Source organism: Daphnia pulicaria, chromosome 7 (genome assembly GCF_021234035.1).
Source record: "Daphnia pulicaria isolate SC F1-1A chromosome 7, SC_F0-13Bv2, whole genome shotgun sequence".
Taxonomy (NCBI): domain Eukaryota; kingdom Metazoa; phylum Arthropoda; class Branchiopoda; order Diplostraca; family Daphniidae; genus Daphnia; species Daphnia pulicaria.
In genome coordinates this window covers 11913979-11929782 of record NC_060919.1, presented here as the reverse complement: position 1 = coordinate 11929782, position 15804 = coordinate 11913979, and the positions used below count along the sequence as shown (strand labels likewise).

At 39.8% G+C, this 15804-nt stretch overlaps 1 protein-coding gene and 8 non-coding genes across 9 annotated transcripts; 3 read left to right on the top strand and 6 right to left on the bottom strand.

Annotated features, from left to right (window-relative positions):
* Nucleotides 1–3365: 3365 nt before the first annotated feature.
* On the bottom strand, nucleotides 3366–7442 carry LOC124348590. The gene is made up of 2 exons (XM_046798807.1): nucleotides 6498–7442; nucleotides 3366–3452 (listed from the first exon to the last, which is right to left on the bottom strand). The coding sequence occupies exons 1-2, from the start codon at nucleotides 7427–7429 to the stop codon at nucleotides 3440–3442; spliced, it is 945 nt and encodes a 314-aa protein (XP_046654763.1). The 5' UTR covers nucleotides 7430–7442; the 3' UTR covers nucleotides 3366–3439.
* Nucleotides 7443–12446: 5004 nt separating this feature from the next.
* On the bottom strand, nucleotides 12447–12528 carry Trnas-gcu. Its single transcript has one exon. It is a non-coding gene; the product is annotated as a tRNA-Ser (tRNA).
* A 128-nt stretch (nucleotides 12529–12656) lies between these two features.
* Nucleotides 12657–12729, bottom strand: Trnak-uuu. The gene has a single exon. It is a non-coding gene; the product is annotated as a tRNA-Lys (tRNA).
* A 179-nt stretch (nucleotides 12730–12908) lies between these two features.
* Trnar-acg lies at nucleotides 12909–12981 on the top strand. The gene has a single exon. It is a non-coding gene; the product is annotated as a tRNA-Arg (tRNA).
* Nucleotides 12982–13045: 64 nt separating this feature from the next.
* Trnam-cau lies at nucleotides 13046–13118 on the top strand. Its single transcript has one exon. It is a non-coding gene; the product is annotated as a tRNA-Met (tRNA).
* A 756-nt stretch (nucleotides 13119–13874) lies between these two features.
* Nucleotides 13875–13947, bottom strand: Trnak-uuu. The gene has a single exon. It is a non-coding gene; the product is annotated as a tRNA-Lys (tRNA).
* An 843-nt stretch (nucleotides 13948–14790) lies between these two features.
* On the bottom strand, nucleotides 14791–14862 carry Trnaq-cug. Its single transcript has one exon. It is a non-coding gene; the product is annotated as a tRNA-Gln (tRNA).
* Nucleotides 14863–15086: 224 nt separating this feature from the next.
* Nucleotides 15087–15159, bottom strand: Trnak-uuu. The gene has a single exon. It is a non-coding gene; the product is annotated as a tRNA-Lys (tRNA).
* A 179-nt stretch (nucleotides 15160–15338) lies between these two features.
* On the top strand, nucleotides 15339–15411 carry Trnar-acg. Its single transcript has one exon. It is a non-coding gene; the product is annotated as a tRNA-Arg (tRNA).
* The last annotated feature ends 393 nt before the right edge of the window (nucleotides 15412–15804 follow it).

The window sequence follows — 15804 nt, the reverse complement described above, 5'->3', positions numbered from 1 at the left end:
GAAAAATTGATTTGACACGAACCAGTGCGGCATGGCGGCTTATGGAGTTTCGCCCGTTTTAGTTTTTAATTTTCCCATTTAAGTCGTTTTCAGTTGCTCTTCTTAATTAGATAACTACATTCCTTAGTTATCAGGTAATCTTTTAAGATTAAATATCCCCTCGATAGTCATTGTAGTTTATTTATTATGAATTTTTTTGTAACCGTCCTTACCGTGTTTACGAAAAAATATCGCCATTTCCTGCCCCAAGGGAAAAATGGAAAGAAGAGACGAAGGAAGAAACTAAGAGGGGACAAAGGGGTGGCGCGGGGTTCTCTTTCTTCGGAGCAGTATATAGTCTTTGAAAACAAAATGCCTTTTACTTAAAAATTCATAATAAATAAACTACAATGACTACTCTATAGTAATTTTTCTAAAAAAATGTGTCAAAGTATTAAGCATGTAAGATTCTCATTTCCATTTTTTTCTATGCGTTGAACATTAGCATTTAGCAAAAAAGTTGATTTTCTTCAAAATATTAAGCGTAAATTTTGATCGGAGCGTTTCTTGGGATTCCATCGTAAAACATACCCAGATATTTGATCGGGTATCGCAGTGGTATTAATTTAGGGAGAGAATCCCTGGGATTGGAGCGCAACAACAAAAAAGCGTGATCGTGTCCAACCCTGGTAAATTTTCTTGTTTCTAAGTTTTCTTTAGTATTATATTTGAATAACACTTAAATTTTAAAATAGAAAAAATTATAGAATGTCTGATTTATTTTTTATTTTTGGAAAAATGTGGAAATTTTGTCTGGCTTTTTGACAAAATTCCAGAAGCTATAATTAAAAGAGCCCCAGCGTTGTTTCGTGGAGTGATATATACCTATAGAAAGACCTTGGACCTAGGCTGAATCTCATCTAAGCAGTTTTTTCCACTATTTTTTTAAACTGCATAACAAATCTTGTAAATGAGACGATAAAAGAATTTTGTTTCGGATATCTCTAATATGTTATGCTGCTTTGTTAAATGAGTGGCTGCAGCTTGTTTGATCATGTTGAGGTTGGAATTACATTCTGCACTTCCAAAAGCTTCAAAATGGCATGCAAAGATTCTTTCAAAGTATTAAAAAAATTATAGAAAAAAAATTAGACTATTTCACTACCACTAAAACCCTCATGATAACCTGAAATGTTTGCAATTGCAGGAATAAAGTGAAAATAAAAAATCTGCTTACCCAGATAGCACAGTGCAGTCCCATATACGTCCAAAACACGTCACTTTGGGACGTCTGAGATGTACTTGGCATATAGCAGATTCCCAAGTTTACATTCCTAGGACGTCTTTTACGTATGGCCAATGTCCGCTTCGCCGAGATCTCATATTGGTCCTTATCCCGTCCCATTGGATGGACTTTAGACGTACTTGGGACAGAAAAAGAATCTCAAGAAGTCATTAATAACAAGATTCCTTCGGTAATGTCCTTCGGGAATTTTTTTAAACGTTAAAGAGCCAGAAAATCAATGTTAAATAGTAGAAAGTAAATAGTATACATACTATTATGTTTGGAAAATTCTGTTTCCCTTTATTCTCTTAAACGATTTGATTCTTATTAACTAATTGACTAATATTCTGTCAATATTATGAGTGGTGCGACTTAGGTGTGGCGGAGGCTTCGCCCCGCAACCCCACGTCGCACTTCATGTTTAGATTAAGTTAAAGTAACACTTATTACTATAGTAACAATACAATTATATCATGCGGTCACATGTTGCATTACATGAGTCTTGGCTAATAGATAGCGAGCTACCATGATACCCATTTTTTCCCTTCCGGTTCGGTTCAAATCTCGATCAAGTCGGAAAGGAAAACTAAGTTTGTAATTTTTGAAAAATTCCTCTTAATAAGCTTACGGAGGTGGAAGTTGAAGTGGAAGATCGGTGGTAACTCTTCACGACCGCAAGAAGATCTTGATGACCGAGGAGAGGACAGAGGAAGAAGGGAGAGATGACCCAGAGCTTCAAAATGAAGATAATCTAACATTTTTAAAATGTTCCTCAACTTCTTGGTTGATGACTAACTGTTAAAAAAGGAGGCATAGAAATTTTACTTGGACAACCAAATTTATTAAAATCAAGATAAAAAATAGTAAACAAAAAGAGGTAATAATAAAACAAAAAGGGTTAAAAAAATAAGAGTGGGAAAATACAAAGTAAAAAGAAGAATAAAGATGAAATCGAAATCGAACATAAAAACCAAATCAAATAATAATACTCTCCACTCCCATAGCAGAGAACTTGTCTTGCTAGGGAAGATCCAAACTTTTTTTTTCTTTTTGTTTACACTGCTGAGCATGCACTGACAGTTGGAAGGTTACGCAAAAAAAGCGAATTCACTAACTGGAATGTAAGGAAGGATGTAAGGATTCGGCAACCAGCTAGGTAACAAATACGCAAATTAAATTTCTAAAACAGTAATAAAAACAAATGAAAACCCCGTTACGCAATGTATCAAATTTTGAGAGAATTATGTACAAAATTTGGTGACGATTGGTCATTCAGGGAAGAAACGTATTAAGGATAACTAAATGGACATTAAACCCTCTGAATTTCACTATTAGCTACTACTACCCTACCCCCTATACCCCACACCCTATATTGTTAAGGACCTTCGTATATAAGTATACCTCAGGGATAAATCTTTTTCTGGACTCTGAATTTCGTTCCTTTTTTCTTTCCTCTTCTTTTTCTTATGAGTGTTTGCCTTCCCGACATTTTTTCACGAACGCTGATCCGGATATCCGGACGAAAAGTTTATTTGCCAAAGTATACAAAGGGTTATCGGGCACACTACTTAAATCAACTGCACGCTAACAGCATTGTTGAAGAAATATGGAACCTGAACCGGGGATCGAACCTAGATCGTCGTGGTGAGAAGCCAGCACTATACAAATGGGCCACGAATTCATGTCTACAATTTTGAAGATAAAGGTAATAATAAGATTTTAGAATCAAACTTTGCCGCGAAAAGATAAAGACAGTTTCTCCGAAATTTTCTAAGTGTCGAGAAGGAGCCAAAAAATAAAAACGGAACGCATCAGAGACTTATACGAGAGGGAGTAAAAAATGACGTATCCGACAAGATGAAAAATGAGTAACGTATTAAAGATTATTCGAGGGTCGCGAAGCGACCCGACGAATAATATAGATTATATGAATAATAGAAGCGAGACCTTTAACGGTGTAGACCCTTGTTTATTCAGCTCCTTCAAAGAAAAAGTAAACATAAAAATAAATCTGGCAACGCCATCCTTTAAGGACGGCGGTGCCTTCTCCCCTTTATCCTCAGAACCTTTGAACACAAAAAACATGTATGAACACAATCAGGTCCAACCAAAAAAACTGAAGAATATCTTGATGATTATCAATGAAGAGCCGAGGCACGAAATGGGCAAGCGTCGTTAATTGCGCTTCCTAAATAACAAAAAATAAATAGGTTAATTAGATGAGGGAGGAGAGGGTGGGAGAAACGAGACCGTTAAAGGTCTCGCTTCTATTATTCATATAATCTATATTATTCGTCGGGTCGCTTCGCGACCCTCGAATAATCTTTAATTATATTCCTAATATTCGCTCTACCTTTAACGGTGACTTTAAAGATTAGACGTTGATTGTGTGAGTACACACTGCGCAACTTCGTTATGATTAGACGAGCGAAAATAAAATCTATTAAACACCGAATCAGTCTTCCAGCTAGCTGCTTTGAGAATGTGATCAACAGGGACTCCCGCTTGCGCTGCTTTAGAAGAAGCTGAACCCCGAGTCGAATGGGCCCCAAAATCGCTGTCGATGCCTGCTGAAATCAAACCTTGTTTAATCCATCTCGCGACAGTCGAAGAGCCCACTTCCTTATGAGGACGTTTTAAGGCTATAAACAATACGTCGGAGTCTTTTTGACGCAAAGCGGCAGTTCGATCCACATAGGCAGCAAGACAGTCGATCGGGCAAGAAGGCCCAGAAAGTCGAGGAAGGGAAAAAGAGCGCAAAGGGCCCTGGTGCTGCGTCTTACGGGGGCGAAGAATAGAAAAAGTGGCGACTGAGTCAGAAAAATGTATAGATGAAACAGAGATAGCAGCTAATTCTGAAACTCGTAACAAACATGCCAAAGCAATCAAGATTGTAAGTTTGTGAGAGAGAATGGTTAAAGACAAATCCTTATTGTCTGACAATGAAGCAAAATGATTAAGAATCACATCAGGGTCCCACATTTTGTTGTAACGCGCACGCGGTGGTTTTGAATTGAAACACCCCTTTAACAATTGAACCACCAAAGGATGCTCCCCGATTTTATGCCCTTCAACTGGATCTAGAGTCATGGATAGCATAGAACGATGGGAATTTATTGTCTGGGACGCCAAGCCTGAGTGAAATTGATCATTTAAATATTGTAAAATATTAGCTTAAGAGTTAGACAAGGGATCGAAACCCCTTGCCATATTCCAACGTAGCCAAGCGTTCCAGGCGGACTGGTAGGCATTTGCTGTAGAGGAACGGGAGCTGGCCAACAACAATTCGATAACTTGTGGCGAAAAGCCTCGCTCTTGGAACCGGCGCCGGATAACATCCAGGCGGACAAGAGGAGCTTGCCCGACTGTAGTAGTGGATGCGGGTATGATTCGCTCGACTGAAGAAGAAGAGGATGGGACTGGAAGACACGTGGCGTGTCTATTGCCATTTCCAATAGCAGCGGCCACCAAGGCTGCGAAGGCCATAACGGGCAAATTAATACCAGATCCGCATTCTCTTTCTTGATTTTGGCCAGACATCGGAGAATTAAGGCAAAGGGTGGAAAAGCGTACGCTCGGAGATTGTACCAATTCAGAGAAAAGGCATTCACTGCCGTCGCATTTGGCTGTGGGATATATCCAGCTCACAAATTTTGGCAATTGGCGATTCCAAGCCGATGCAAACAAATCCACTTCCGTTGGCCAAATTCGCTGCAGAGCTTTGAACCTGTCCGGCAATAACATCCAGTCGCTCGCATCGAGCGTCGAACGTGACTCCTTGTCTGCAATGGAATTTAAAACTCCCGGTAAATGTGAAGCTAAAATAGAAATGTTGCGAGATTCGCACCATTCAACGATTACAGATGCAATGGCAGAAAGTGAACGAGAGCGCGTACCACCGCCTTTATTAACATACGCAACCGCGGTGGAATTGTCTAAAAATAATTGAACCGTAATATCTTTTGATTCTCGAGTAAAAGTTTGCAATGCATAAAGGGCGCCTAGCAGCTCAAGTTCATTAATGTGGCGTGACTTGTCCGCCTGTGGCCAAGGGCCCCTTGATGTAATGCCGTCACAGACAGCACCCCAGCCTTGTAAAGAGGCGTCAGAAAAAACGGACAAGTCTGGGCATGAAGGGAGAATGGCCTTGCCGTTGGATTGCCTAAGGTGGTTCACCCACCATTTCAAGTCTAGACATGCTTCGGGGGAGAGGGTGACAAACTTATTTAAATCTCGAGAACAATGTATCGAACGGATGTAAAATTGTTGTAAAAGTCTCGAATGACCTTGGGCAAAAGGGACCATGTGAATCGACCAAGAGAAATTACCTAGAACTTTTGCAATGTCCCGTAGTTTAACTTGTACTGCTTTAAGCAGCGATTCACACAACCCAATAATAGAATCGACTTTAGATGGGGGGAGAGCCAGAGTTAAAACTCTTGAATCAATATCGAGGCCGAGGTATTCAATCGTCTGGGAAGGGAAAAGGACAGATTTTTCCCAGCTAATTAAAAACCCAACTGATTGCAACAAATTAATAGTAATACGGACATGATCAATCGTTTCTTCACGAGAAGAGCCCATAATAAGAATATCATCCAAATATATTATTAGACGAATTCCCAAAGCTCGTAGTCGAGCAATTAGAGGTTTCAAAATTTTAGTAAATACGCGAGGGGCCGACGACAAACCAAATGGGAGGCAAACATATTGATACAAGATGCCCTTCCAGAAGAATCTTAAAAACTTTTGGTGTTCTTTAACCACTGGAACTAAAAAATACGCATCTTTTAAATCAAGTTTCACTAGATAATCATTTTTACGGATTAAATACTTGAGGTTTTCAATACCTTCCATTTTAAAATGCTCATAGGAGACAAAAAGGTTTAGATTCTTTAGATTGAAAATAGGCCTAAATTTGCCTTTAGTCTTTTTCGGGACGATAAAAAAGTTGCTAATAAATCCACCACCATCCGGAGCAATAACAATTGCACCTTTGCTGACAAGCGCTTTAACTTCAGCATCACAAATGGCCGATTTTTCCGCATCTAATACAATTTCAGATGGCCAATTGTCCTGAACCGGAGGGTGGTGAAACTCAATTTTGTACCCGTATTCAATGATATCTAAGACCCATCGATCGTCAGTGAGTACACGCCAAGCGTCTATAAATGATGAAAGTCGTCCGCCGACAAAGGAATCATCAGAAACAGATGAAGAAAATTTAACGTACTTGTTGTTTTGATATGAGCCGTGCTGCTGCTTTCCTTTTGGCTGCTGAGGCTGCTGTTTTCCCCAATTCCAGTTGGCTCCACCCTTGTTGTTGTTGTTGGAATAGCTGTTGGAATAGTTGTTTCGGGAACCGCCACTTTGTTGATCGCCTTTGCGATTTGAATAATTGCCCTTACGGCTAGAAGAATGACCGCCATAGCGTCCAATTTTATCCATCTTGGAATCCAATTCCGCCTCCTTGTCAAGAGCGGTAATAAATTTTTCTCCAAAGAGATAACGGTGTTCACGTGAAGAGAAAAGCAGAGGATCCATCACCATGCTGGAGAATTTCGGAGCCACGTGGCGCATGGCATTAAAGCGACGCATCTGAGTCATGTGAGCAAACACGTGACCTAACAAGCGAGTGGCTGTTTGAGCTGGCAAATGAGCTTCATTAGACTCCGTGACGGAATTCAACAAAAAGATAAGAGGCTCAAATACATCTTTAATTTCCCGTTGCAGGGTTAACAGGTTTTTCTCCCAGAAATCTTTTAATTTGGGTTTCTCGGATGTATCACCAATATTACGAAGCCATTTACGTACCATCGACGGGTCCAATTCGGGAGCCATTAGCTCAAAACTGCCTTCAAAAGACGGCTTGTAAGAAGAGCGAAGAGTAACAACCTCTTGTTTCGATTCAATGCCATGTTTCATCCAGCCACGAATCGTGCCAACACCTGATTTCTTTACCATACATACATTGGCAGACGGTCCGTCTGGGACTCCAGGAGTAGCACGTTTGCGATGTGGAGAGTTTGACTTGGAGCGAGAACGAGGTCTCTTCTTATGGTGAGAAGCAACACTATCGCCATCATCACCATCGTCAAAATCGTCAGGATTTTGATCAGGAATATCTTTCGGACTATCACTTGGGATGGAAAGAGTACCACCCATTTGGCCACCGAAAAGACCACGTGAGTCAAGCGCACGTTGCCGCTTACGAGAGTCAGAAGAAGAAACACTTGTCATAGTGACTGTACTTGAACGGAGCTGAAAAGGTTCTGAGGATAAAGGGGAGAAGGCACCGCCGTCCTTAAAGGATGGCGTTGCCAGATTTATTTTTATGTTTACTTTTTCTTTGAAGGAGCTGAATAAACAAGGGTCTACACCGTTAAAGGTAGAGCGAATATTAGGAATATAATTCAAATAAGGGCTCGCAATGGGACCTGTGCCCTGCAAGATTCCCCTGTGCCCACCGCACCAGCCGCACGGCTTTGGTCCCACCTTGGGACAACAATTCCTATCTGGGTAATAACCTTAGAAGCAAAGTCATTTTTGGGGGAATGCAGCTTAGTTCTAATCTGAAAGAAAACTTTCACCAAATCTCAAATGCTACCTCTCAATTTTGCATTTGTTGGGAAATTCAAATCATACTATTATTTGTTTGGAAATCAAGCATACAATTTTTGAACGGCCAGCTTTAAAATCAATGATACCAATAACAAGTAATACTAATTTCATTAAGAATGAAACAGAAAATTATTCAATATTCGTATAACGTATAAAAGACTTGTGTTCGAAAAAAATGGTCCGTCATTATATCATTAGAAATATTCCAATGAACAAGCATGTCTCGTAACAGTTTGTGGCTTGCAGTATTAAAAGAACGATTTATGTATTTTCTAGTTCCTTGATAACTAAGTTCGCTAATAAGAGCGTCACCTGGTTTATCTTGCATCTATTGTTTTCACTGCTGCCATCAATGGAATCACTGGTAAAAAGTTTTTAAAATTGATGATTAGATTAATCGTGAGTCATGAAACAATCTTGTTTTCTTACTAGTTGGTGATGTAGTAGCAAGCTGGCAAAAGTTTTTTTTAAAACACTAGTACATATAAGTCCAACATAGGAAAAATTCCTTCGTTTAGAAGTCCAAGGGATGACCAGCAGTTAATTTATGGAAAATGAGGATTCAACATTTTTTTTCTGAATCCGAACGACGAGCAGTAATACCCTACAACAACAAAAAACAAGTTGAAAAAAAACGCGAAATACATAATAAAACGTATGACTGTTGCGATCAAAATCTGTGGAATGGACAACATTTGAGTGTTCTTGTTGCGCAAAGTTTTGTACTTTTTCTTGAAAAATAGTTGCGCAATATGTGGGTGGAAACGCAAGATTATCAAGAATCATTATTCATTGGCCAGAAGGCTTGAAATTCCATTCCCAGTGTACAAGCCGGAAGAATGTTTGGTTTTTAATAAGGTATTCAAGATGTTAGCGAGCCCAATTGCGCTAGTGTGTATCTTGATTTCGATGTTTTACCCTTGTGAAAACGTTATCACCGAAAGAACAGAAAAAATAAATTTTAATGTAACATTTAAAAACTACTTTCCGTGTACGATAAGATTACATGATTGCTTTCCACCAATTTTATTTGCCCGGATAGCATTAGTCTCTCCATATTTGGTTAAAAAAGCAAATAGCTTATTATGGATCTCTTTTTTATCTCTAGAAGACACTATCTAACTTATTCCATGCCAGTGGCGTTAGTAGTATATGTGCACCACTTAGCTCAAACTCTATGAGAAGCAACACCTGTTTTGCGTAATCGCTCGAATTTGATGCTATTGACAATAGTTATCAAATTAGAATATATTTTCCTGTGGTAGATTTTAGAAAGACAGATGAAGACATGTGCAGAAATGTCCGCGCAAGTATGGTATAATAATTTCTATCGTGTATAATCTCAGTGTTAGGAACGTCACCGACTGACTTACGTCAAAATCATGACTTAAGTCATGATAATAATAATCAAAAAAGCTTATTTTGAAAAAAGCAAGGGAAGTTGGAGTTCTTAAAAAAATTAATTGCCAGAAGAATAGATCTCCCTTGCTTTTTTCTAAATCGGCCCTTAGATGGAGTGGCGAAATGACGTCCGTCAATGGCGAAAATCTTCAGAAAATGACGAAAAATTTTCAAGATTTTCAATTGCCAATATCTCTGCTAATAAGGGTTAAAAAAAACGGGGCGAGATCTCTGTAGAGGGGGGCAAAATCTTTCATGCTGAACAATTAGTTTTTTTTAAAGGTCTGGTTTGCCCAAAAACTGATGTCAAAAATCCGAAAAAAACGCTACAGTTTGAGCCGTGAACGCTCAATCTTCCGCTTAAACGTATCAGCCAATCAGTGCAACCAAGCCTCTCCCCCTCTCAACCGTGCTGCCTACAACCCTCTTTTGCCCTAAGGGTCTAAAGGAGGAACACGAAAAGGGTGATTTGAATGAAGGTCACGTCGTCCACCAAAAATGGAGTGGGGTGCGTTTTTAAGTGGGGGGGGGGAGGGAGTTTATCTCAACTATGAAGAGATATTACTTGGGGAAATAATAATTTTAAAAATAAAATAAAAATACTATGAGAATCAGCGTGAAAAACTGATTCGAATTATATTGATTTCAACCTGATCCCTTATTATATGCCCTATTCTGTCATTTCACCAAGAGGTGTAAAAATTCAGCACTAGATGTCATGGTGAAATAAGCGGTTCAATTCAGAGTGTAAAACGTTGAGCGCCACACCTCCCAGGGGTGCGCCCGCACAGCTCAATTGTTTGTGCGAACGGCAAGACTACTCGACTATACATAAAAACTGTAGGCAGCGTACGTACGCCGTAAGGTACCCGAAGGGAATGTTAAGGGTATTCTAGTTGGTATAGTAGTATTGGTATAGTTTTATAAAGACAGAGCTATAGAATAGTTATAGAATAATAAAAATATTCTGTTATAAAGGTAGGCCTATTATTAAGATGAATTAATAACATTAAAAAAAAATTATGCCCTTAGTTTCCGGAAGATTGTAATAAGCATAAATCGAGAAAGAGATTAAAAGAATATTTCCGCATGTTTCTATCCAAACATTAAATAAAAATTAAATTCCAAAAAAACCTAATATGATATGGCGCGGCGTAAGGGTAAGGCGTGACTTTGGTGCGGCGGAGGCTTCGCCCCGCCACCCCACGTCACACCGGATCTTGTTAAAATTAAATTTAAGTAACTACCTACCAGCACTTCTGTTACTGGAGATTGATAGCGTTCGGTGATAACATACAGTGACTTCTATTCTATCATACAATAGTAGTCGATTGTCACGTTACGTTTATATTCCTGTCACATGTCTCTGTATTATCGTCTGCTGTAACAGCTATTGAAATTCTGTCAAAAAGTAACCAGAACTCCGTTGGATCAAATGCCTGAATCGATTGCAGCCAAATTTTCAGAATAGATGTAAAAAATTGTAAGCTACCGATTACTGCCATTGAAATGCAATAAAATTGTTGATTACAATCAATAATTGCCAAAAACTAGTGCATCCATCTATGTAGTGTTACGATAACTGCAAAAAGCCATCTGTGTAGTGTTACGAGAACTGAGGGTGCCCATGTAAACCATACTGCAAACGAAACTTTGACCAGTAACCCTTCGGGTAACTTCTCCCAGTTATCCTCCACTTTGTCACGTCACTTGCCTAATTAAGCATGCGAAGTAAGAAATGTAATTTGTCTTACCTTACGGGAAATCGGGAATACAGTTCGACTCCAACTTGCTGAAATTTTCTTTCACTTGTTCCAGCGTTTAGTCTTTATCGGGATCCGCTGAACTCGTTCGGATTGGTGGCTGGAGTGACATGACTGACGATTTGATAATTCCGGACGGAACTCTGCCTGACTTGTGTGTTTGTTACACCTCAAATAATCCATCCGAGTCGGGTGCATGAAGAAATGGGCTCCCCGTCTTTTCCGCATCGGTTATAAAGGTAGGCCTATTATTAAGATGAATTAATAACATTAAAAAAAATTTATGCCCTTAGTTTCCGGAAGATTGTAATAAGCATAAATCGAGAAAGAGATTAAAAGAATATTTCCGCATGTTTCTATCCAAACATTAAATAAAAATTAAATTCCAAAAAAACCTAATATGATATGGCGCGGCGTAAGGGTAAGGCGTGACTTTGGTGCGGCGGAGGCTTCGCCCCGCCACCCCACGTCACACCGGATCTTGTTAAAATTAAATTTAAGTAACTACCTACCAGCACTTCTGTTACTGGAGATTGATAGCGTTCGGTGATAACATACAGTGACTTCTATTCTATCATACAATAGTAGTCGATTGTCACGTTACGTTTATATTCCTGTCACATGTCTCTGTATTATCGTCTGCTGTAACAGCTATTGAAATTCTGTCAAAAAGTAACCAGAACTCCGTTGGATCAAATGCCTGAATCGATTGCAGCCAAATTTTCAGAATAGATGTAAAAAATTGTAAGCTACCGATTACTGCCATTGAAATGCAATAAAATTGTTGATTACAATCAATAATTGCCAAAAACTAGTGCATCCATCTATGTAGTGTTACGATAACTGCAAAAAGCCATCTGTGTAGTGTTACGAGAACTGAGGGTGCCCATGTAAACCATACTGCAAACGAAACTTTGACCAGTAACCCTTCGGGTAACTTCTCCCAGTTATCCTCCACTTTGTCACGTCACTTGCCTAATTAAGCATGCGAAGTAAGAAATGTAATTTGTCTTACCTTACGGGAAATCGGGAATACAGTTCGACTCCAACTTGCTGAAATTTTCTTTCACTTGTTCCAGCGTTTAGTCTTTATCGGGATCCGCTGAACTCGTTCGGATTGGTGGCTGGAGTGACATGACTGACGATTTGATAATTCCGGACGGAACTCTGCCTGACTTGTGTGTTTGTTACACCTCAAATAATCCATCCGAGTCGGGTGCATGAAGAAATGGGCTCCCCGTCTTTTCCGCATCGGTATTCTTGAATTACCAGTAGATGGGCATAGTCCATACCGATTAATAAATTGATTTCTCTTCCGACTTCTTCAACCGGAAGATCTGCGATATGTGGCCACAGGAGTTTCTTCTTGCTTACTTCGATAGCCTAAATACTCCTTTCGACGAGGATGGGATTCGAACCCATGCGTGCAATGCACAATGGATTAGCAGTCCTTCACCTTAACCGCTCGGTCACCTCGTCGGCATTTTTTTCCTTGCTAACGTTTTTCATGTAAAGTCAGATTATCTCAGTTTATCTGCACCATCCAATTACAGGATAATTATACCGTATCGAACATCACCACGTATCTAGTAAAAACCTACGTTTCACGCCCGATGAGGGACTTGAACCCTCGACCTCAGGATTAAAAGTCCCGCGCTCTACCGTCTGAGCTAACCGGGCTGTTTTAATCTCCTTATCAACAATTCACTGAAAATCGTATGAACAGTAATAATAAATCCAATTCATGTTAAAGGCTTAAAAACATGACTTCACTAGTAAAGACATGATTCAAACCTGATCACTTTCTGTCGAAAACAAATAGTTATTTCTTAAATTTAGTAATGTTCGTAGTTTAACGTGGGTTTGTGGTGCAATGGATAACGCGCCTGACTACGGATCAGGAGATTCCAGGTTCGACTCCTGGCAAGCTCGATTTACTTGCGTTTCAAGGAAGACACTTGGTTCCATTTGGTTATAGCGTTCTATAACAGTGGTCGCCTCGATAGCGCAGTAGGCAGCGCGCGAGTCTCATAATCCCGAGGTCGTGAGTTCGAACCTCACTCGGGGCATTTATGTCATTTTACCTCTTGTAAAAATTCAAGTCCAAATTTAGACGGAGCAAAATACTAAACTGTGCTTCGTTTTGAAAAGGATAGAAAGGGTTGTGGTGTTTACGTCGATTATGGTTTTTACTTCGATGGGGTTGTGCTCGCCAGTACGAAAGTGTTGTTATCTAATTGTAGGCTGTTTGCAAGATATAGTGTCCTTCGGATGTATTTGGGGATGGATGCAAACAGACATACTTTGAAGTGGCAATGGCGATGACTTGAAGAAATAACGATTTGCAACGAACATGTACAGCACCCTCCGACAGCCTGGCGTAATAATGTACTGTTGTAGAAAAACTCATCATAACCAAGTACCCTAATCCATCAGCAACGCAATGCATAAACTCGAAATGAAAGGGTTGCACTGTGGGAAAAAGTCTTGACTGGCCTTTCTTGCAACGATCTCGCCATCTGTTAAAATAGGTCCTACTGAGATTTGAACTCAGATTGTCAGAGTCAGAGTCTGAAGTGCTAACCATAACACCATAGAACCTTGATGAATATCATACCGTGGCTTGAACACTAGGTTTCTACATTGATATGCCGAAACCCCTGATTACTGCATAGCAATTGGAGTGCGTTACAGTTGCCCATTTTTTCCTTGCTAACGTTTTTCATGTAAAGTCAGATTATCTCAGTTTATCTGCACCATCAAATTACAGGATAATTATACCATATCGAACATTACCACATATCTAGTACACAACCTACGTTTCACGCCCGATGAGGGACTTGAACCCTCGACCTCAGGATTAAAAGTCCCGCGCTCTACCGTCTGAGCTAACCGGGCTGTTTTAATCTCCTTATCAACAATTCACTGAAAATCGTATGAACAGTAATAATAAATCCAATTCATGTTAAAGGCTTAAAAACATGACTTCACTAGTAAAGACATGATTCAAACCTGATCACTTTCTGTCGAAAACAAATAGTTATTTCTTAAATTTAGTAATGTTCGTAGTTTAACGTGGGTTTGTGGCGCAATGGATAACGCGCCTTACTACGGATCAGGAGATTCCAGGTTCGACTCCTGGCAAGCTCGATTTACTTGCGTTTCAAGGAAGACACTTGGTTCCATTTTGTTATAGCGTTCAATATTCATGTCGATAGCGCAGTAGGCAGCGCGCGAGTCTCATAATCTCGAGGTCGTGAGTTCGAACCTCACTCGGGGCATTTATGTCATTTTACCTCTTGTAAAAATTCAAGTCCAAATTTAGACGGAGCAAAATACTAAACTGTGCTTCGTTTTGAAAAGGATAGAAAGGGTTGTGGTGTTTACGTCGATTATGGTTTTTACTTCGATGGGGTTGTGCTCGCCAGTACGAAAGTGTTGTTATCTAATTGTAGGCTGTTTGCAAGATATAGTGTCCTTCGGATGTATTTGGGGATGGATGCAAACAGACATACTTTGAAGTGGCAATGGCGATGACTTGAAGAAATAACGATTTGCAACGAACATGTACAGCACCCTCCGACAGCCTGGCGTAATAATGTACTGTTGTAGAAAAACTCATCATAACCAAGTACCCTAATCCATCAGCAACGCAATGCATAAACTCTAAATGAAAGGGTTGCACTGTGGGAAAAAGTCTTGACTGGCCTTTCTTGCAACGATCTCGCCATCTGTTAAAATAGGTCCTACTGAGATTTGAACTCAGATTGTCAGAGTCAGAGTCTGAAGTGCTAACCATTACACCATAGAACCTTGATGAATATCATACCGTGGCTTGAACACTAAGTTTCTACATTGATATGCCGAAACCCCTGATTACTGCATAGCAATTGGAGTGCGTTACAGTTGCCCATTTTTTCCTTGCTAACGTTTTTCATGTAAAGTCAGATTATCTCAGTTTATCTGCACCATCAAATTACAGGATAATTATACCATATCGAACATTACCACATATCTAGTACACAACCTACGTTTCACGCCCGATGAGGGACTTGAACCCTCGACCTCAGGATTAAAAGTCCCGCGCTCTACCGTCTGAGCTAACCGGGCTGTTTTAATCTCCTTATCAACAATTCACTGAAAATCGTATGAACAGTAATAATAAATCCAATTCATGTTAAAGGCTTAAAAACATGACTTCACTAGTAAAGACATGATTCAAACCTGATCACTTTCTGTCGAAAACAAATAGTTATTTGTTAAATTTAGTAATGTTCGTAGTTTAACGTGGGTTTGTGGCGCAATTGATAACGCGCCTGACTACGGATCAGGAGATTCCAGGTTCGACTCCTGGCAAGCTCGATTTACTTGCGTTTCAAGGAAGACACTTGGTTCCATTTTGTTATAGCGTTCAATATTCATGTCGATAGCGCAGTAGGCAGCGCGCGAGTCTCATAATCTCGAGGTCGTGAGTTCGAACCTCACTCGGGGCATTTATGTCATTTTACCTCTTGTAAAAATTCAAGTCCAAATTTAGACGGAGCAAAATACTAAACTGTGCTTCGTTTTGAAAAGGATAGAAAGGGTTGTGGTGTTTACGTCGATTATGGTTTTAACTTCGATGGGGTTGTGCTCGCCAGTACGAAAGTGTTGTTATCTAATTGTAGGCTGTTTGCAAGATATAGTGTCCTTCGGATGTATTTGGGGATGGATGCAAACAGACATACTTTGAAGTGGCAATGGCGATGACTTGAA

Excerpts from the sequence above, each read along its gene's own strand:
- LOC124348590 (XM_046798807.1), bottom strand. The coding sequence starts at position 7,429 with ATGGGTGGTACTCTTTCCATCCCAAGTGATAGTCCGAAAGATATTCCT.